At 42.5% G+C, this 21,326-nt stretch overlaps 1 protein-coding gene across 1 annotated transcript; it reads left to right on the top strand.

Annotated features, from left to right (window-relative positions):
- The first annotated feature begins 5,275 nt into the window (after window positions 1-5,275).
- Window positions 5,276-17,943, top strand: LOC118235461 (low-density lipoprotein receptor-related protein 12-like). Its single transcript, XM_035432866.1, has 7 exons — window positions 5,276-6,611; window positions 9,770-9,826; window positions 11,236-11,371; window positions 12,084-12,286; window positions 13,325-14,432; window positions 16,579-16,711; window positions 16,999-17,943. Exons 1-7 carry the CDS (start codon window positions 6,533-6,535, stop codon window positions 17,809-17,811), a joined length of 2,529 nt encoding a protein of 842 aa, XP_035288757.1. The 5' UTR covers window positions 5,276-6,532; the 3' UTR covers window positions 17,812-17,943.
- The last annotated feature ends 3,383 nt before the right edge of the window (window positions 17,944-21,326 follow it).

Here is a 21,326-nt window from a genome sequence, read left to right as displayed (position 1 = left end):
AGATGTCTAGACAATAACGGTTCAGCCTTGCTTCTGCAGTATTCAGCTGAGTCACCCCTGAGTCCTGCATCTGTTTTTAATGATTTTCACCTGAACTTTGATTGTCTCATGATAACAACAGTGTCCATCCATCCATCTATTATTGATACAAGTCATCGCTTATTCCTGGTCAAGGTTGTGGGAGGTGCTGGATTCTATCCCAGCATGCATTGGACTGGAGCCGGGAATACACCCAGGCCATCGTAGGGCACACACACCATTTACTCACACTCATATCAAGGAAAATTTAGACTCTCCAATTAATCTAGCCTGCATGCCTTTGGGCTGTGGGAGGAAACCGAAGTACCTGGAGGAAACCCACGCGGACACAGGGAGAACATGCAAGATCCACACAGAAAGGCCCTGGCTGGAATTCGAACCAAGGACCTTCTTGCTATGAGGCAACAGCCACCCGCCATGCCGCCATAATGAAGATGTCTGAGATATGCATGTATACATGGTTACATATAGCTGATAAGTGTATGTTCGCACTGTAAACAGTGACCATACTGGGAAGACAGCAATTGAGTGTTCCCAAATGTAAAGACCATGTCAGAGCACCATCAGATTCTTACAAGAAAATGTGGAAACACATTGCAGATGGTTTTTATGGACAAAAAAAACACAACACAAGATATTTTTTAAACTTGTTTTTGAATTGTATATGAAATGTATATTTTAATACAAAGGACCAATGAGTAGTAATGCTGTAAGTGTCGGTATAGGATTTCAGAAAAAAAGATTATTGCATTAAATGATTTATTATTTTCACATTTTTTGAATTATGTGTTATTTTCTCAGGTATGCATTTTTCTATTTTTTTTTTTCAAAAGAGCCTCAACTCCAGTTCACATATCTTTCATATTCAAATTACAGAAGATTGATCTGAAGGGTTATTCTGGTCTATCTGGATTTTACTGAGTTCAATTTTAGGTGATTTAGTGGTCCATATATGGCAAATGCTTCCAGAAATTTCTGCTTTTCTCAGCTTCATTTTTTAGGCATCAGTCCTAATTATACGCTCAGACTGCACAGAAAACACTAAAGGAGACAGCTGTGTTGTGACACGATTCAGACTGTACAGTATAAGCCTCTTTGAATGTATTTCCATACGTTGCTTTTCTGTGTCTTTTATGATTTGACATGTTTAGACACACCTGTAATGAACCTTGAGTAATGCAGTATCAGGGAGAAACAGAGACTGTTTTGTTGTAAAAAGTACAAAGAATCTACTGAGAAGAGGGATCAGGGGGACTAGAAAAGAGAGTAAAAATGGAATTAAGTGAAAGGGAAAAATTACATCAAACCAATATCTCATACAAACAATATTCCGGTTTTATGTGTCTGTTTTTCATTTATCAACCCAATTTGGAGCAGGCAATGGCAACACTGGGCTGTTTCATTGCTGGAACAATGTTCTCCATCAATTTTGAGCAGAAGTGCTATGGGAATGCACGCAGTCAACCAACCACTATTTTTCCAGACTGCCGTCCACCAGCTGAGCTGCAACAGCTGGCACCAGAGGACTCTGGGTAATGAAACATGGGGTTTCCCTGCCAACTGAAACCTTCCCTCCTTCAGCAGCACTATGGCCAATTATGCATCACCCTGTGGGACTCCCAGCCACGCCTGGCAGTGGCATCATCAAAGCAGGCCATAGGATGCATCACTGCCCCAGTTTGCTTAACTATGTCCGGTTCCTGCACGGCATGAGATTCCCTTCTAATTGATATCTTGGACTCTTTGGATAGATCTCAATGTAACCAAAAACCCCAAAATGTATTTTTTGGCTTTTCGGACATAAACAATGTCACTTTAAATCCTTTAGGTGACCTGTCAACTGTAATTTCTACTAAGGTAGCTCCTAATGAATAAAAAGGCTCAAAAAACCTATGAAACAAGTCAGAGTATGCAGATAGCAGTACAGCATTAATTAAATATGAAAAAGAAACAACTCTGTAAATATACCGTACACAGGAGTTCCAAAAATGTCTGTGTGATCCACAAGTTGGACAAATTGAAAATTTCTTGAAAACTAAAATGAATGAATTCAGGGGTCTTTACAGTTAAGCCCCTCATTTCAGATTTGGCACTGAATGTAGAACATATATTGGCATTAAGCTAAACTCTTCACTTTATGCAATGTTAGATATATTGCACATGATTTCATTCGCAAATGACTATCAAAAACACCTATGAACAATAAAAACACCACAATAATTGATTGACAGAGCAACCTGATTGACCAACTGCAAGCAAAAACAGCAGCAGCAGAATAAATTCTGAAGTGTACAGAAGCATCGTATCTGCTCAGATTCAACCCAATGGCTCCAGATTTCTTGTATTCACTGTAGATGTCTTCCTTGGGTTACCAGGCTCTTTGTGATTTCTCAACTCACGAGTGCTCTCTTTCCTCTTAAAGAGGTTCCAAACAGTTGATTTTGGTTAGCCTAAGGTTTGGCCAATGTCTCTGACTATTTGTTTTTTTTTCTTATTTCTCAGACTCATAACAACTTCCTTGACTTTCATTGGCACAACTCTGGTCATCATGTTCACATATGCCATGAACAGACTCCAAAGGCAATAAAAAGGCTAGAATCAAAACTAGATACTAAAAGCTCCCTTATACCAGCTGAACACGCTTGACTAATCAGATACACCTGTGATGCCATTTGTCCCATATATTATGATACCCTGAAATGGGTGAATTATTTGTGAAGTGCTATAATTTCTACACAATGAAATCAAAATGTACAATCTTCTTCTTCTTTCGGTAGTTCCCGTTAGGGGTCACCACAGCAGATCAGATCCGTATATTTGATTTGGCATATGTTTTTACGCTGGATGCCCTTCCTGATGCAGTGCCCCCCAGTGGCTGGGTTTGGGGCATTGGCCTGGATACAAACCCAGGCCACCGGCATGGCAGGCGGGAGCTCTACTACTGAACCTCCAATGCAACCCCAAGTCAAAATGTACAATAATACCCTTAAATAAAAGTTGAGAATGTACACTTTAACATTTAACCACATATATATATATATCGTTACATTACTGCCCTGAAACCAGTACTTTAGAGAGATATGCCACTTGGCAGTCCATAGTCCAAGCTTAGTCCAAGGTTTTTAAAGATAATATTATCATTTTCTCTTGTGTCAACAAACTGTAATAAAAACAACATGGCACTACAGTTGGGTGTACCCTTCTGTAAGGTGACAGTTTCTTTTCTGCTCTGTTTGCACATAGCTTACACTATACAGGCGATGCTGTAAAATGTACAATGTAAATTCAACTCCAATAGGATACATATGAGTCCAATAGGACCTAAGTGAACTACTGGTCTGTATTAACCTGTTTGAATGCCTCCACAAGATATTTGCTTCCATAATCTCTCTTTATGAAGGACTTTGGCATTTGTGGCACATGGTTTATTCTGTGCTAAGCCGTGGATTCGGGTGGCAGAATCTTCAGATTTTTTACGTTTGTACTCATTAGGACCCCCAGCTGACCATCCACCCACCCAGGGCAAGCACTAAGAAAGCATGGTTGTAAATACCAACCTAGGCACAAGCATCTCTGTGCCTCTTTGTGATGCTTAAAAGTGTAAATTTGCCTTTGCAACAGATGAAACTGCATTAGAGAGGGGCCTTTTGCATCCTCAAAATCGAGTCCATTATGTGTTTGTTCAAGAACAGATGGTATGTAGCACTAGAACCACAGTCACTCAACCTGGCTGTCTTTCACCTGCAGGACGCCAAACATACGTAATGTGAAAGCTGGGTGGGTTTGTGACAACAAAATGTATTCACCAAAATATTGAAAATGTTGTAAATGATAAAAATGTCAGCCATTGTATGTAAAATTATTCAGTTACAATGTTACTGATTTTTTTTTTTTTTTGGAAAATTGTATGGATTAAATTACCATTTGTCTCACAGAGAAGTAAAAATTTTATTTTTATTCCCACAATTATGGATGGTGAATTTTAAATCATACTTAACTAAATATGTTGTTCTTGCATTGCAAAATGAAACTTGCATTTATTTGAGTCACAGCATCAGAAATAAGAAAACAACAAGAAAAATTATAGTATTTGTCATAAATCAGTATCTGTATCTTCCATTGGATGGTCAAGAATTCTGATTTTTTTAAATCCGCTTTCACAACACTAGTGCTTCTATGTATCTAATGAACTTGTATCTGCTAATGAATCTAACTACTGATGCTATTTTATAATCAAACATCTTTGAAAATATTTCTTTGAAGACATGTAACATGTTGCCTGGATTATTCAAAGTCTGTACAATCTAATTACGCAGATCATATGGATGTGAATGTAAATTGGATACTTTCCTTTTTATTGATGTATGGGATAATTCATATTTTGGGTGTTTTCCCTTCCTTTGATATGATTAACAAGAATGTGACCTTCACTGAGTCAATCTCATGTGAGAAATACAGAATGTTTGATGATTTAGCATGCTTTTTTATTTTGAAACACAAGAGCAGATCAAATAGATTGCAACCACAGCTGTCTGTCGTGCTGATTACATCATGCATGACAATTAATGGTTTTTTCCTTGAACTTGCAATATATTTAGCACTTTGGGTCTCTCAGTATATAGCAAGATGAAGCCACTGAGCTGAACATGAATTAAGATGGATATGCAACATCTGATAGGTGAAAATCAATAACATGTGGGGAAACTATCTAGATCATGTATTGAATACAGAGAGATTTGTCACATACAGTAAACATTAATTAACATCAAGACAGATATTTTTTATTTAGGTTGTAGTATTTGTTTCATATCTTTTAATGTACACACTAATTTGCCATATAGCCTATGTATTCACCTCCAAACCAGAATAATAGTTTTTCACTTGTTCACTCAGTGGTCACTCTGGAATTAAAATGTAGCTTATCTGACATGAAAATACAAACTGGAGCTTCTGTTAAAAGCAGTGTTTGGTCCCAACCATGGGACAACGCTAATGCTTTTCTTTTAATTAACTGAGTATCGACAAATAGACTGATGATAATACTTGTAAGCACAGGACAAAGAAAACGTAAAAATAACATTGTCGTTGAACACCTTGGTCAGGGGCAGTCTAAGATGAGAAAGATCCTAAATCCGGACAAGGCAACAGAACTGTCTCTCTCGAAAAAAAAGGAGGAGGGGTGTCAACCAATCCCAGTCCCGTGCTCAGACCAAACATACATGTGTACGCTTGTTATTCTGACGTCACACAACCTTTAACCCTCAATAAAGGGGAAAAAGGAGAGACCGACGAAAAAGAACATAGGGGACTGAGGATACCCGGCTGTGACAACAGCTGGCCCTAGATGCTTGTGGTTGGCTACAGCTGTTTAGGCCTCTGTTGTTGTTGTAGCTTGTCCATCGTTGCAAGATTGTTGCATTTTTGTACGTTAGCTGAAGCTTTCCAGAAACATGTACTGCTCAGAAACAGCAAAACAAGAGAGAGTAGTTGATTAAATAACGTTGGCTGTTGTTAAGGCCGTCTTGGGTATAGTTTGTATCAGAATTTAATCGGAAATGTATTGGGTTTGAGTGTTTAGCTAGCTATAATGTGTAAATTGAATCGCTTACAGTAACGCCTGTTCCCTCGCTTGCGTTCGCTGTGTAAGTTAGCTACCGTTAGTAATAGTCGCTGTGGCAAACGTTAGCCGTCGGAGAAACGGAACAAAGTTATTATAGTTGCACTTTATGGAGGAAAAACTCCAGAACCATTTCAGAACTAGCTCTCCAGTTAGATGAATGCTTTGCTGAATTATTTTTTTCTGTAGGGAATTTGTTTGGTTACAATCATCAGTCATAATGAGAAGGTAACTAGATATGGCAATAGTTGAGTAGACTAAAACAAAGAGATCAAGTGGTCTCCGAATGCTATGGCTTTGTCTATCCAGTCAGCTAACTTATAGCTGGAATGAATGGGATAGGAGAGTATTGGCGTTAGCCTATACAATTTCGTCCACTGAAATTATTTACGGTTGACTACGTTAACTTCGCTCACTAGTCAGCAAGCAGGAATTGACAGACAGTTTTATAGCCAAGATCGTGTTCTGTGTAATAGACTAGTAACTAGTACTGTTTGGGTGAGATGGAAAGCTAACGTTAGCTATTTAAAAATCAATCAATAACCATGAATGTCGACGTTGTTAGGTTTCTTTAAGGTTCATGTTAACTGACTGTCCCTATTTTCATTTGGCTCTTTGTAAGCGTAAACTAACGGTGGGCTACATATTAAATAACTTAGCTAGCTATCAATATAGCTAGGTGACGAAGTAACTATAAATTATTTTGCACCCATATTAAAGAAGCATATGCCGTGCGGTGATAATATGACCAGATCATTGTAACATGTAGCGACATAAAAAACCAATGTCATTAAATTGAAAACGTTTTATTTATTCCAATCGAACGCCGAATCATATAGGCACTCAGGTTGATACATTAGATAAAATACTGTTGCTATGGCCTACTGTGTGGGCGCACAAACGAGAATCTTGTTTTGGAGATATCTGCATTTAATCACCAGCTGTTTTTACATTGGTAAGTACATGTGTCGTTTTATGTGTATGTTTACCCATTATCACATTTTTAATCAGTATGATGCAGGGAACATAATCGAAGCGTGTAATAAACCGTGGATGTGAGGAACTTGAATTTGGAGAGTGTATTCTATGCAGCTGTGATTAAAACGGTAAACGATCAAGGTGGCTTTATTAAATCAGTGTGGATATCATTCATTTAAAATTAAAATTTGTTTAACTGTGCTTAGCATGTCTTTTTAAACAACGGTCTTTTAAACATTGCACTGATTCCGATACCTTTAAGCAAATGGGAAGAAACTAAACCGGTAAAGCCCTGTTTATTACCATGTGAATATAACGTTTCGGCTGCTGATATGTATTGTCTGCAGTCTCACATGGCTGTATTTCTGAACGGTGATGTTTTTGCAGTTCAGTACAGATCATATTGGTTTTGCAGTCTTACTGACAGTACCAGACAAACTCAATCCAATAACACAACGTGTAGCGATCTACAAGATAATTTACCCGATATCTGCTGTGCTGCTCATCTGGCGAACAGAAAACGTAAACTTAATATCAACATGAGTTTGTTGTGCATTTACAGTTATTATCCTTGATTGATGCGCTTTCTTTCCCCTAATTCACCTATTGCTTTCTGTGAAAGTAGGCCTACTTGTGTTTATGGATGTTTATGGATGATGTGTGCATGTACCGTGTGTATCGTCTTATCCATATTCACAGCCAGATTCGATCACTCCTGCTCTCTCCTCGCTCCATTCATTCACTCACTCCTGCTGTAACCTAACGTTCAACAAAATGTTCAAGAAATATATATTTGTGGGTAAAATGATTTTTAAAAATGCATTTAATTCTAGAATATCTTGTTTGTTAACAATTTTGAGGTCTGCATAGCAAGTGTAGCTTATAGCCATGCACAGTTTCATTTTGCTTCAGCACAACTCAAAAACATTATTACAAGTTTGCTGTATTCTGAAGTGTCTGAGATGGGAGGTTAAACTCTGGTATGCACCATTATTTGCTTGTACCACTAGCTTTGAGTTACTCCTCGAATTGGAACCTGACTTAGGCCGTCCTAAGATCATCATTCTAAATAAGTAACTCACCATTGGTTTATTAGCTAACCATGTCTTCAGAAGTTGGACTGGCTCATTTCATATCTCAGTGTCATCTAGGAATTGTGTCTGGGGTTTACCCCCTGCATGATTTCTGTTGACATACCACCTTTGTCTGATTTTAAGCAGGAAAACCCTGTTGTTGATGATGTGCGTCTGTTTGCCCCACCCCCTAAGTGTTTCATCTAATTGCCATTCTGTCATATCACCATGTTTTTTTTATTAGGTCTTTAACATGACAAAGACTCAATTTGCTTAACAGAGGGACTGAATAAATGAAAATGGACAAACTGAATGTGTTATTTGTTCAGATTGAGGAAAGAACTTCTATACTGAAGACTATGACCATGGGAATGAAAGAGTTGTGACAGATGGTTGTCTGTGTTCAGACTTGAGGAACAGCATGTTTCTTTTCAACTTGAAACACTGTTTACACCCCAGGTTCCATGTTGCATGTGTTCTCCAGGTCTCTAAAATTTCTTAGAACAGCATTTCTCCTCCCTGAATATGGGTGGTCTTTCCCCATTGAAGGTATATTTCTCTAGAAGGCTGATTACAAAGAGCCAGAGACCTCCAATGGTAGGCTTAGTTTCATGCTTTAAAGACTAACTACAGAAAATATGCAGGAAAAAATCTAGTTTAAATAAATTGACTTTGTGTGAGGAATAAATCTTAACCAAATAATGTAGTGTGAGGAATAGGTTGCATCTTAACCAGTTTGTCTAGCATAAGGGTATAATGTGCTTGCTTTAAGCTCACTTGTAATTTTCAAAAAGATACTGTGTTTGCAGTCAGCTGCTACATGCTAGCAGTATAGCAGGGAAGGAAATTTGAACCAAATGTTGCCCCTACACACACACCCTGTTGCATTATCACAGCTCTAGTTACTTAGCCTTGCTATACTCAAAGACCTGTGGAACACATTTTTGCCTCATTCGCTCAAAGGTTTCTTATGAATATGTACAGTAAGCTGGCCTAATGTACAGTCCATAGAGAGGTTTGTATTTCTGACATTTATTTGAAGGCTGGTTGCAGGGTGGTTTATTTTTATCCAAACTATAATGTTTCTGCTGATGGTTTTGCAGTGATCTCATTTCTGTGTCTGTGTCAAATTGGGTGGGACTTGCATGTCGCAATATTTATTTTCTTTTTGTCAGATGTTAAATTTGACACTGACACTCCATGTTCCCATAACAACAAACCACAACAGGGACTAAATTTCTCTTCATACCATCATTTATTGTTATTAGTACTTTTGTTCAGAATAGTGTACACATCCAGGGAAGCAAATGGACAATATTACATCATATCGAGACGCAGGCATGGAAAATAAAAACAATTTGACACTCTGTAGTGGAATGTAGAACATCTGTTCCATATCTCTGTTGATGCAATGTCATGTTTCCTTTGTTGCTTCTACGTATTCAAATTTTGATCATAGTCACACATTAAAGTTGGCTATATTTCTTATATTACGCATCCAGTACTGAGTGTTCAGTATGTTATGTTTTGTCTGACTCTGAACTTAAAGAATATATTTCAGGCTGAATTTCAGCTAGTCACACCTGTCTGTGTGCATGTGTGCACCAAAGAGTTGTGCAAGTGCAAGTTATGGATATATAAACTATTTTAGTATTCATAGAACACTTGAGAACATCAGCCAGAAATTGAAATGCATTGCTGTGCCATAATGAAAGTAATCTGATGTTTTATATATATATGGGTGTGAATTTGCAACCTGATTGCCTCATGCATATAAAAACACCTACAGATATGCTGGACTGACAGTATTTGGATATTAATATTTTTATATAGTTTTTTTTTACTGCTGAAACTATTTTGGGTGTTTTGTTTTCAAACCAAAATCAGCTTTTTTTTGTATTTCACTTGTGCCCTGTTCTCTCGTGGACATGTGGAATTTTGGTTGAGTTCTTTTCAAACAGCATCTGTTTTTTTCCAGCTGAAACTGAATTTGACCAGTGTTCCTACCCATTATATTCCCATTATATTTTTAAGTAACATAGTTCTAACTTTCTTGTTTCAGGGACGGTGGGTTGTGTCCAGCACGATGAAAACGTGTACGTTTCAGGGATTTCAAACGGTAAGTTGGTTGTGTCCGAGGTTTTTGGGCTGTTGAATTTCTCACAGGGTGTGACATGGCAAACATTCAGTCCTGACAGTTAATACCAAACAGTTATTAATCATTTAGTTTGCAGTATGTTTGCACTGTAAACAACATGGCTTCTGGGGACAGTAACAGCCTTCATGAAATTTTATTTAGCTTTCCCAGGATCTGAGCATTGTTTGCACAATGAGCTGTGTTCGTTTTTTTCCAGTTTTGTCTTATCTTATGTTTAAGCGACTTCTCATCCGGGTTTCAAGATATTTATTTATTTATTTTGATATATAGGGAGTTGGATACAGATGTTAATATTGCTTGCATATGGTCTGATTTTGGAACAGGCTGTTCTGCCAAGATGGTCTGAATGGACCTATTCTCATACCCACACCAGTTCCTGTCCTTTTTTTCCCCCTTGAATCACTTCTGCACCTGCAGTAATACTGAAAGTGAGAATAATAATAAAAATTGTATTAAATACTTTTTTAATTTACTCAGCTCATTTGCAGTCCCCAAAGAGCTGAAGCACTGCAGTTGAAGCTTGTACCCCAGGACAGTGATTATTTTCACGCAGCAGGCTGCACAGTGGTGCAGGAGAGCTGGCACTAATGGCCAAGCAGAATACCTCTCACTGACAACAGCTGGGGGTAGCCAGTGGGCTCACTGGGAGTAGCCAATTTGGCTGTACCCTAAAGAACTCTGACTGCTTAAACCCTCCATACCCCTTCTGTCTGTAGACAGCTAATTGCAAAGGTTAAAACCTGCTATGTACCACCATGTACCTTGCTCCTGCTGAATGGTTGAACCTAAGCAGGTGTGGGCTTGGTTGGGAGACCTCCTCGGAAAACTAAGTTGATGCTGGCAGTGGTGTTGTTGGGCTTGTAGGGGGTGATTTTCCCTCTGGTCAATAAACCCCAATGCCCCAGTGCAGTGATGGGGACACTGTGCTGTAGGAGACACCGTCTTTCGGATGAGACTTTAAACCGAGGTCCCATGACACTATTTGTGAAAAGAGTAGGGGGTTCCCCGGTGTCCTGGCTAAATTCCAAACCTGGCTAAATTAGCCGGTGTCCTGGCTAAATTCCCAACCTGGCTCTCTCAACCTGCCACCTAATCATCCCCTGATTTAATTAGCTAAAAAAAAGTTCTCTCTCTCTCACCACCTCAACTGATGCTGTGTGGTGAGTGTTCTGGCAGAAAATGTATTTTACGTTTACCACACAAAGTATAACATTTAATGTATAAAGTTAAGTACTTTTGCTCATTTTTAGTGACTTTGCAATGCATTTCAGTGTTTGTGTGGTGATGCCTTTGTGTCGTACTTGCCCGTGTCTGAAAATTTGAATGAGACCCGTCATCTGAGGTCGCCGTGGTGATGTGCATTTTCGCAGCCTGCGGAGGCGCGGCGGAGCAGATCAGGGCGTCGAGCGGGGTCATCACCAGCCCCGGCTGGCCTTTGGGGTACCCTTCTAGAATCAACTGCAGCTGGAACATCCGCGCAAACCCTGGAGAGATCATTACCATCAGGTACCGAGCCGAGCCCTCGCTCACTCTGTCTCCTGAGAAACCTTTCTCTGTTGATGAGATGGTTCATCTTGTTGGCAGATGTCCTCCCCTTTCAGGTTTCTTCTTTCTGCCAGGATCGGATGCACCGCAGTATTTCAGGTTTAAGGTGTTGGCAATTCATTTTGTTCAGGGTTCAGTTCAGGGCGCATCAGTTTTCCTCAAGGCCTGCCATTTTGATGCTGATACCGTTTTAGGTTGGTTGATACATTTTTATTAATTTCGCGTTCCCTCCTTACAGCTGTGAAAAATGTAAGGTTTCCCTTAAATCTGGTAAAAGTACCCCTGGGCTCACCAGTGTGTAGGTCCTTTAGCTCGTTATGACTGCGACACAAGTTTGTTCGATTTGTTTACCGACTGACACTTCTCTACACTCTACTCTGTACACATCATTTACAGAGGCATGCATTGGGCAGGCACCCAATCAGAGGACTCGCTCTTGCATGATGCAACGGGCACGATCCCACCCATTGTAATCACCCCCCCTCCACAGACCACACTAAAGCACCTTGTGGGCCTAATGGTTAAAAGACCAGATCATACGGCATCGCTACAGTGAACCAATACATTACCAGTATATGCGCTTTTACGAGAACGAAATGGAGTCATCTTGTAATAATTTCCGCTTGTGATTTTGTAAAACAAACGTTATATTTTCCCTCTTTCCACCCTCCAGCTTTCAGGATTTCGATATCCAGAGCTCTCACAGGTGCGGGTCGGACTGGCTCTCCATCGGCACGTACAAGAACGCGGACGGCTACCGGGCCTGCGGCTCCTCCATCCCGGCCCCGTACATCTCCTCCCAGGACCACGTCTGGATAAGGTTCCACGCCGACGACAGCCTGACGGCGAAGGGCTTCAGGCTGTCTTACATAACAGGTGGGCCTCGGCTATTTACGTCTCCGAGGGTCCGAACGTGTGACCGCGCGGTCACGTGGGCACCCGGCGGTGATGCAACAGCAGCGCGGTCTTCACTTTCTTCTGGAAAAGAAGAAAACAACTGATTTCATCGCTGTATGAAAAGTCTCTCAAAGCAATTAGGGAGAAAAATGTAAGCTTTTGAGTCTGTGGTTTCACGCTGAGATGATCTTTGTGACTCTGAAACGTGACCGCATTAAACCTAAATTCGGCAAGCAAAGAAAAAAAAAACAAAGTAAGCATTCACATACAGCGTGTAATGCTTGAATGGGAAAAACCTGGGACCCACATGGGGTGTAATGTCTTGTCTTTTACAGCTATCTGTTGTCAAGTGTGGCTGCTGATGCTAGCAGTAGAAATTGTTTTCAGTTTTCCCAACAAACACATAAGCAGCTAACCAAAATTACCGTTTAAAGTTGAATTCTGTTTTCCAGTCCTGATTATGGGTTAACAAAGGGCAAATTAGGATGTTTTGTGTTTGTTTCTCAGGGGAGGTGGTCATTATAATTAGATTTTTTTTTTTTTTTAATCTGCCTCTGTGGAGTGGTTATGTAATTGGCTACCGAATTCAACAAATATCCACCTCACAAAATCTGCCCTAAATGCTCAAATGGTAGTTTATTTAGTTATATTGTCCAGGCACAAAATTACTTCTCTACTGTGAAATAAATCTCCAAATAAATCTCTAAATCTTTTCTGCTATTGGAATACTGAGGTCATTTTGGGTTTTAGAGATTAAATAAATATAAATGCTTTGTGGCAAAACCTGATTTATAATTCATAAATAACTTTGAGGCTCATATTTCAAATTCTGTTCCATCTACTGGTACTTTTAATCATTTTTAGAGTACTATAATTGTTTTTGAAATCCATGTGGCCTCTGACATTTTCGCATTAATCCTTTTTCCTGTAATGCGCGCACGCAAAATGAATTCCTGAAAAGAAAATGACCTGGCGTAACATCTGACCGGCTCGTCACTTGCGTTCTTCCAATGGCAGGAAAGACTGAGGAGATCAGCTGCAATTCCGACCAGTTCCACTGCGCCAACGGGAAGTGCGTCCCGGACGGCTGGAAGTGCAACGGCATGGACGAGTGCGGCGACGGCTCGGACGAGGAGCTGTGCGCCCGGCCCGACCCCTCGGCCTCCTTCCCCTTCCAGCCCTGCGCCCGCGACCAGTTCCCCTGCCTGTCCCGCTACACGCGCGCCTACACCTGCCTCCCGGAGTCGCTCCGGTGCGACGGCAGCATCGACTGCCAGGACCTGGGCGACGAGGTGGACTGCGACGCGGCCGCCTGCGGCGAGCTCCTCCGCACCTTCTACGGCACCTTCAGCTCGCCCAACTACCCCGACTTCTACCCGCCGGGCAGCAACTGCACCTGGCTCATCGACACGGGCGACCACCGCAGGGTGGTGCTGCGCTTCACCGACTTCAAGCTGGACGGCACGGGCTACGGCGACTACGTCAAGGTGTACGACGGGCTGGAGGAGGACCCGCGGCGGCTGCTCCGCGTGCTGACGGCCTTCGACGCCCGGGCGCCCGTCGCCGTGGTGGCCTCGTCGGGCCAGCTCCGCGTGCGCTTCCGCGCCGACAAGGTGAACGCGGCGCGCGGCTTCAACGCCACCTACCAGGTGGACGGCTTCTGCCTGCCGTGGGAGGTGCCGTGCGGCGGGAGCTGGGGCTGCTACGCCGAGCCGCAGCGCTGCGACGGCTACTGGCACTGCCCCAACGGGCGCGACGAGGCCAACTGCAGCGCCTGCCAGCCGGACGAGTTCCCCTGCTCGCGCGGCGGCGGCGCCGCCTGCTACCCGCGCTCCGACCGCTGCAACTACCAGAACCGCTGCCCCAACGGCTCGGACGAGAAGAACTGCTTCTCCTGCCAGCCGGGCAACTTCCACTGCCGCAACAACCGCTGCGTGTTCGAGAGCTGGGTGTGCGACGCGCAGGACGACTGCGGCGACGGCAGCGACGAGGAGAGCTGCCCCGTGGCGGTGCCCACACGCGTCATCACCGCCGCCGTCATCGGCAGCCTCGTCTGCGGCCTGCTGCTCGTCATCGCCCTGGGCTGCACCTGCAAGCTCTACTCCCTCAGGATGTTCGAGCGCAGGTAGCCCACTGTAGGCTGTAAGGCTGTCATAAGTGCCATGAAATTGAGTTCGAATATTAGCTTTTTTAATTAGTTAGCGTTCTAATATATTCGAATATAATTTGCCAATAATTAACAGAACATAAGCTGCTTATTGTCGGGCGCAATATGCACGTGACGCTGCGCGTTATTTTCCACAAGCCGGCAGTAGAACATTGGTGAACTTTCATACTAGGTTACTACGTGGGGCCTCATTTATAAAACGTATTTTAGATCAACTGTGTGGCGCGTACGTAGAAAATCACGTCAAAGTAGTGATTAATAAAAATTTCAACATTGACCGTGGAAACGGCTGTGGCGCTACGTCAGGTCTTCACTTGACGTATGCACGGAAGTTCATTTTATAAATGAGCCCCCTGCTGTTTCTATAGCCTAATGAGCAAATGAATAAAGCACTTTCTCGTGGATGTAATTTTCCACAACTCGGCATTTATTAATCACAATAATAGGGAAATGATTGTTTATAGGAAATCCCTGTTTATTTCTAAACATAAAAACTATTCAAACGGTTAATACCTGTAGCCTAAAACAACATAAACAAACTAAACAGAGTAAGTATTTGAACTTATTTTATCAAAATCTACAGAAAGAAAACATCGCCTGCCATGGGAACATTATTTTGCCTACATTGTTAGCTGACCAGTAACGTTAGGACAGGAAATGAACTTGGCGTGCATGACTCGCCGCATGAAATTAAATCCAGTATAATTATGTTAATTACAAAACGCGGAATCAAAAACGCGGGATCCAAAACTAATATTCGAATGCTCAAATTTAGGTTCGAACTTTAAAAAAGATAGTCTTCGAACTTTTTTTGACAGCCCTATTAGGCTGTGTACTGAAGACTGTAGACAGCGCCCCTGCTGGGCCTCATGGCACATTTTGTCTGTGTTTTGGCCTTTTCTGTATTTTGTGTCCTGTATACGTGGTTTTTAAATCATGGCTCTTAAACTCTATGTACAGCACTTTCATGGAGCAAGAAAAGTGCTGAACAAGTAAAGTTGCTTATTACTTGAAAACATTTCCAAATAATACACTTATTTGAATATATCCTTTGGATAGCATAACACAATGATTTCAGTAGTACCAGATTAGGGACACAAGTTTTTTGTGGACAATTTTAACCTGCAATTCTGTCGTTCCTCTGTCCTTAACAGGAAGATGACACAGACTGCTTAACAGTCAGTTATCACATTTCCCCTACCCAGTAACCTGCACCAATTTCCACTAAGCACAGACTATCATCGACAGCAGTGTTCCCACACTGTCTAGTGCTGCTTTCATTGCAGCAAACGTTTTTAGATGCAAAGCACCTGACGGACCTGGCTTGTAACTCACTAAACGAACTCCCTAAACTAACTCACTAAACTCATTCACTCACTGATGTTTAGCAGGCTGGAGGTTCTCCACAAGGGGGTGCTATTAGCACTCAAGTCGCTTTGCATCAATAACTTTGCATCAGTAACTGTGTCCTTGTTATAGTGTTGTGTGGTAACCTTTTTTCCCCCTAAGCAATGGGAAGTAGACATGAAGAATGCAATTAAATTAAGACTAATTGTTAAGACTTAGTCTTATTGAACATCTTAACAATTAGTATATAGTTTGCAGCACTGTAGGCCTATAAACATGAAATGCTAAAACTGAGGCACTCAAATGGAATAAAAGTGCAGCATTAAGCTGATTAAATTTGATCTTAGTCGTTGAACAGTTTCCCCTGTCATTCTTTAGCTGTGCATAGTGTAAACCTGTTCATAGGAAGAGACGCATCTTTTTGTATCAAAGGAGTTGGTTGAAACAAAAGTATGCTTTTGCCTTCCAGCCAATATTTTTAATGATCGCTTCGTGAACAAACACAAACACTTCTGCATGGTTAAAAGACTACTTCACTAAACAGGGTTAAAAACATTATTTGTTTCAGTCTTCCTAATACATATGTATCCTTAATTTAATTCAGCTTCATTTGTGTAGCACTTTGTTGAGCCCCAATTTGCCCTTTGGTGTTAACTCTGCTTGTGTTCATTTGGAGTGCCACCTGTTTCACTCCTGTCAGTCACTACCTCCCCGGTTGTCCTCCATTTTGTAATTCCCTTGTGTGCGTGTCCTCCAGGTCCTTCGAAACCCAACTGTCCAGGGTAGAGGCGGAGCTCCTCAGGAGGGAAGCCCCACCTTCTTACGGTCAGCTGATAGCTCAGGGTCTGATCCCACCAGTGGAAGATTTCCCAGCATGCTCAGCCAACCAGGTTAGTGCAGTAAAGCAGTTACCTGTTCATTACTGTCTGTAAGGAAGAATTCTCCAGTCTGTCATATTCACATTTGTCAAACACAATGCATTGCACTACTTACACCACGCTGTCTATACAGTTGTGGAGATACAGTTCCTTATATTGAATATATGTTTAGCTACATTTTAGTAAGGGCTGGAAATGAATGAAATAATAAGGGCACAGAATATGAATTCACTCATGCACTCATTTCACATTGCGTAACGACAGGATGAGATTTAAGGGGAATTGTTTGTCTGTGACAGGTGTCCGTTCTGGAGAACCTGAGGCAAGCCGTACGCTCCCAGCTTGGGTTCGCCTCCATAAGACTGCCCGGCTCCGGAAGACACCGAAACCTCTGGAGGCGGCTGCTCAACTTCACACGCTCGCGGTGCCGGGGGTCCCTGGCGCTGGTGTCGGCCGACGCCGAGGAGGGGGTGGGCGGGGGCCCTGGGGCCCGAGAGCCGGAGCCCCATCGGGGCCTACTGCCCCTCGACTCGGACAACACGGACGCGGACGGCAACCGGCGGGATGTCCCGGGGGCAGTGGGGGGCCCGGTCACGGCGCTGACGCAGAAGACCCCGCCCACGTCGGCCGTGGAGGCCATCACGGCGGCGAGCCGGGAGAGCCCCGCGGCGGGCGGCAGAGAGGGCGGGGTCCCGGAGACCCAGCCCACTGGGCGGGGCCAGCTGACCGGCGCCCTCAGCAGGGTGACCCGCGGCCTCCGCTGGGTCCGGGCCTCCCTGGGCCGACCCGGTGCCTCCACCACCGCCGCCGCCGCCAGCGGGCAGAACCACAGCCCCCTCCGGAACCTCGACCCGGACGGCGGGAGCAGGGAGGACGAGGACGACGTGGAGCTGCTCATCCCTCCCTCCGACGGCGACCCGAACGAGCACTCCCGGCCCCTGCTGGGGGCGGCCCTGGCCCCGCCCCTCGCCGGCCGCGGGGGCCGCCCGCCCAGCCGAGACGGGCCGTGCGAGCACTGCGGCGTGGTGCACACCGCCCAGGTCCCCGACGCCTGCCTGGAGGCTGCGGCTGGAACGGAGACCAGCGACGACGAGCCGCTGCTGCCCTGCTAGGCTTCGCGCTTCGTCGAGAGCTCACCAAAGCTCGCCCGCCCTCTCCAGAGCTCACCGTTTCCATTTTCATCTTTTCCGCAGGCTTCAGTTGCTTTAAAATTGAAATTTTGACTCAGCACCCAGTGTTCAGTATTGCCGGTATATGTATGCCCCCCAGCATGAAAAATCCTCAGGTTCAGAACCTAGGGGGCTGCTGGGTGGCTCATCTCGTTAAGGCACTGTTCGAGTTTGGGTTTTTAAAACCCGGGTCGTGCCAGTGCCGGCTGTGGCCGGTAGCCAGGGAGGGTGATGCAAAATTGGCACTAACCTCACCCAGGGAGGGGAGGGTTCCCGTCGGCCAGGATCAAACCGGCGACCACCCCCAGTCTGTCGGGTGGCCAAACGTGCCCCTGCTTGTGTGTCTTCCTCCAATTAATGCCTCCACAAGCACGAACTGCAAACTGCAGTGTGGCGAGAAGCGGCGGGTGACACCAGGTGCTTCAGAGCATATCTGCGCTCTCCCAGAATGACGGTGCGAATCGCGGCAGTGAGCGCTCATATGTACCACTGGGCGTTCCATACTGGTGAGAGAGAGATCTAAAAGAAAAAAATTCAGTATCCCAGCGCACCCAATCACTTTGCTTTAACCAGAAAGAGGGGTCGTGCCATTGGCTCTTAACAGATTGCACATCTGGTAAGTGTTATACCTCAGCAGCAGTCCGCTGAAAGTAAATGAAATCGAATCGCGTCAGTTTTGTCCTCAGACACACGGTACATGTAGCGCAAGGGCTGACTAAAGTCACACCTGCTACAGTTCATTGTTAAAATTACTTTTTCCCCTTTCAAAGTGAATTGAGAACATTGAAAGGATTCTACAGGATTCCTAATGAATCCCTAATTGAATTACTCACCTTTGCATGGGAATCTAATTAGTAGCTTCCCATATAATGGTGGTATGACTATTTAAAATAAACTTTCATCCCATGTATGTCATGGTACTGAACCATTTCCTCACTTAAAATAATTGGGAGAGAGATTTATATGGAAAATGAAATCAGTGAGGGTTGGTTTGCAAAACTTTATGATGTCTAACATCCAGCTGTCTATTCTGTTTGTTTTGGTACCATTTTGGTAATCAGTGTTTTGGTACTGACAGTGTATATGTGTGAGTGTATATTTATATTGAGTTTGGTAGATTGTTCATAAGCATGTTACATTGTCTTGTGTTTTTGTTAAGTGATACTGGAAATGTAAATCTGTAAAAAAAAAAATAAATGATAATAAATAAATGAATGAAAGCAATACGTTTGGTTATTCCGCTTCTTTCTATTGCGTTGACACCGGTTTACACATTTTATTGAATCGATGCCTGTAGGCCTACACAGTAATTCAATATGGTTCAGCAAATGAGCATTATGAAACGGTACGTTATTGAGACCCAACTCTTCTCTGATTGACTGAGGTTTGACCGCCAGGGGAAACGACATGCAAAAATGCCATGTTTTTGTTCAACTAATATATAAAGTCCATTTTCTGGGTTAAATATTTGTCTTTGGAGAGAGAAAAAAAAGTTTTGTCCGGTGTAAGGAAAAAAGGACGTCTCTCGAACGTGATGAAAAAGTACAAAGTTTATTTCCAATACCGGCAGTGACAAAGCGCACGAATGACACCTTGGATTCAGCAGAGTCAGAATGAATTACGAACCTTTCCAGAGGCTGCTTCTTATTTGTTTTTGAAGCTTTGATCAGTAGTGTTGAATATACATACCGAGACGGATGTAGTCAGTCCTTGTAACACCTATCAATTAGGCCATAGTGTATTGGCCGTCCTGTTGTGATTGAATTAGCACGTCTGTTGACTTGAATGGTTCCCAATCTCTCACTCCCGGTCGCTATTCTACCATTGTACCAACTGTATTGTGATAATGATAAGATCAAGGGAATGTGTGGCCAGCAGACATATTGGCATCAGAGACAGACTTCTTACACCGGTTTGGCATAGGAAATCTGTAACCCGTTGTATCGCTCAAACATTAATCTCAAAATCAAACCTGCTATTTGTTGATTATGAAACACTTGTTTCAAGTAGCCTACAGTGTCTTTCAAAACATAACTGGGAGAAACTGCCTCTCGGTCTTTGAAGCTCTGTTGCGTGGACAACCCTCCAAACACACAAAAGGAATCTTAGTATAAAGAATCTGTGTGAATGTACTGTATGTATTTGAACATTTGTTTAAGCAGTATGATTAAAACATGTCTGAACCAGGCATACAAAGAACAAGGAGCTGCTGCCTATAACTCATTTAGTCTGATAGGCGTCCTCTAGGAGATAATATTAATATCGATTTTATGATCCGAACTAAAGAATACCCCTCTCCTTCGTAGATTTCTTCATATACTAATGTTACCCAAGTGAAACGTGTTCAGTGGTAACGTGAGACGAGCCACATGTTCAGATTATGAAGAATGGTAACATCCAAATTAATGAGGACGCTACTTTTTGTTTATTTCTTAACTCCCAGCTAACCTTTTACAAACCTAATACCCTACCATACAGACCAATCTGACAGGTGCTTATTATAAATGCCTGTGACCAGGTAGGTATAGCCTACCTGTTTCTTTTCCATTAATCACTTGAAGCGTCCAGAAGATGAGGCTGTCAAGGCAGCAAGCAGATCTGAACACACTGAACTAACTTAAAATGTTAAACACGTTCATGAGTAAAATTAAAATGATTTTTAAAAATAAATATTGAACGCCATTTCAAAATGCCGAAGGGCTCCCCAAAAGGTCACTACATGTAGGCTAGACGGTTTTCAACACCATCTAGTGTCCCTGATCTACAAATCTGAAGCCCTCATGACAAACCCTCTCGTTTGCTCTTTAGATTGCATTCTGTATACAGCATATAGAAAAGGACGTTGTTTGTTATGGTAACTCAGAGGCGGCATAATTAAACAGCTGATAACTTTTTTAAATGATCTATGATTTGATTTGTTGTAAATAAAAATTAAAGCCTTAACCGAAAATTACTTCCCGGACTGATATACTTTGCTCGCTCAAAAACAGTTTTTTGTAAATATTTCTCGAAAGGATATTACATTCCTCCATGAGGTGGTAAAGAAAGTTTTCTAGTTTGTGATTGGTGTAGGCGAGAACCTTTCACGTTGCTATTTGAAAGTTCATCTGCAATACCGGGGAAATGGCTTTAAAATGACTACACTAAAAATCAAACTAAATCTTTTCAATGTAAATTTAAATGCTGACTACTTGTAGTTCAAGTGTAAAACATGCATCGGCAAAAAAAAAAAAAAAAATACAAATGTATTTTTAATTCTGATATATTCTTCTTCTTTCCATGGTTTTTATAAGTTAAAATGTGTTAGTTGTTATATTATACAGAGTATATAATCATATCAAAATGAAACTGTTTTATGGGAAAGAGCCACAAATCGTGTTTGTACAGAGTTATTGGAGCGCATTTGTAGACTACTTGTGATCAAATGATTTACAGCTGCTACTCTGTGATCTGCTGTT

The sequence above is a fragment of the Anguilla anguilla genome, chromosome 1 (assembly GCF_013347855.1).
Source record: "Anguilla anguilla isolate fAngAng1 chromosome 1, fAngAng1.pri, whole genome shotgun sequence".
In the NCBI taxonomy this organism is placed as follows: Eukaryota; Metazoa; Chordata; class Actinopteri; order Anguilliformes; family Anguillidae; genus Anguilla; species Anguilla anguilla.
The sequence above is the reverse complement of the archived record's forward strand: the minus strand, read 5'-3'. Positions and strand labels throughout refer to the sequence as shown.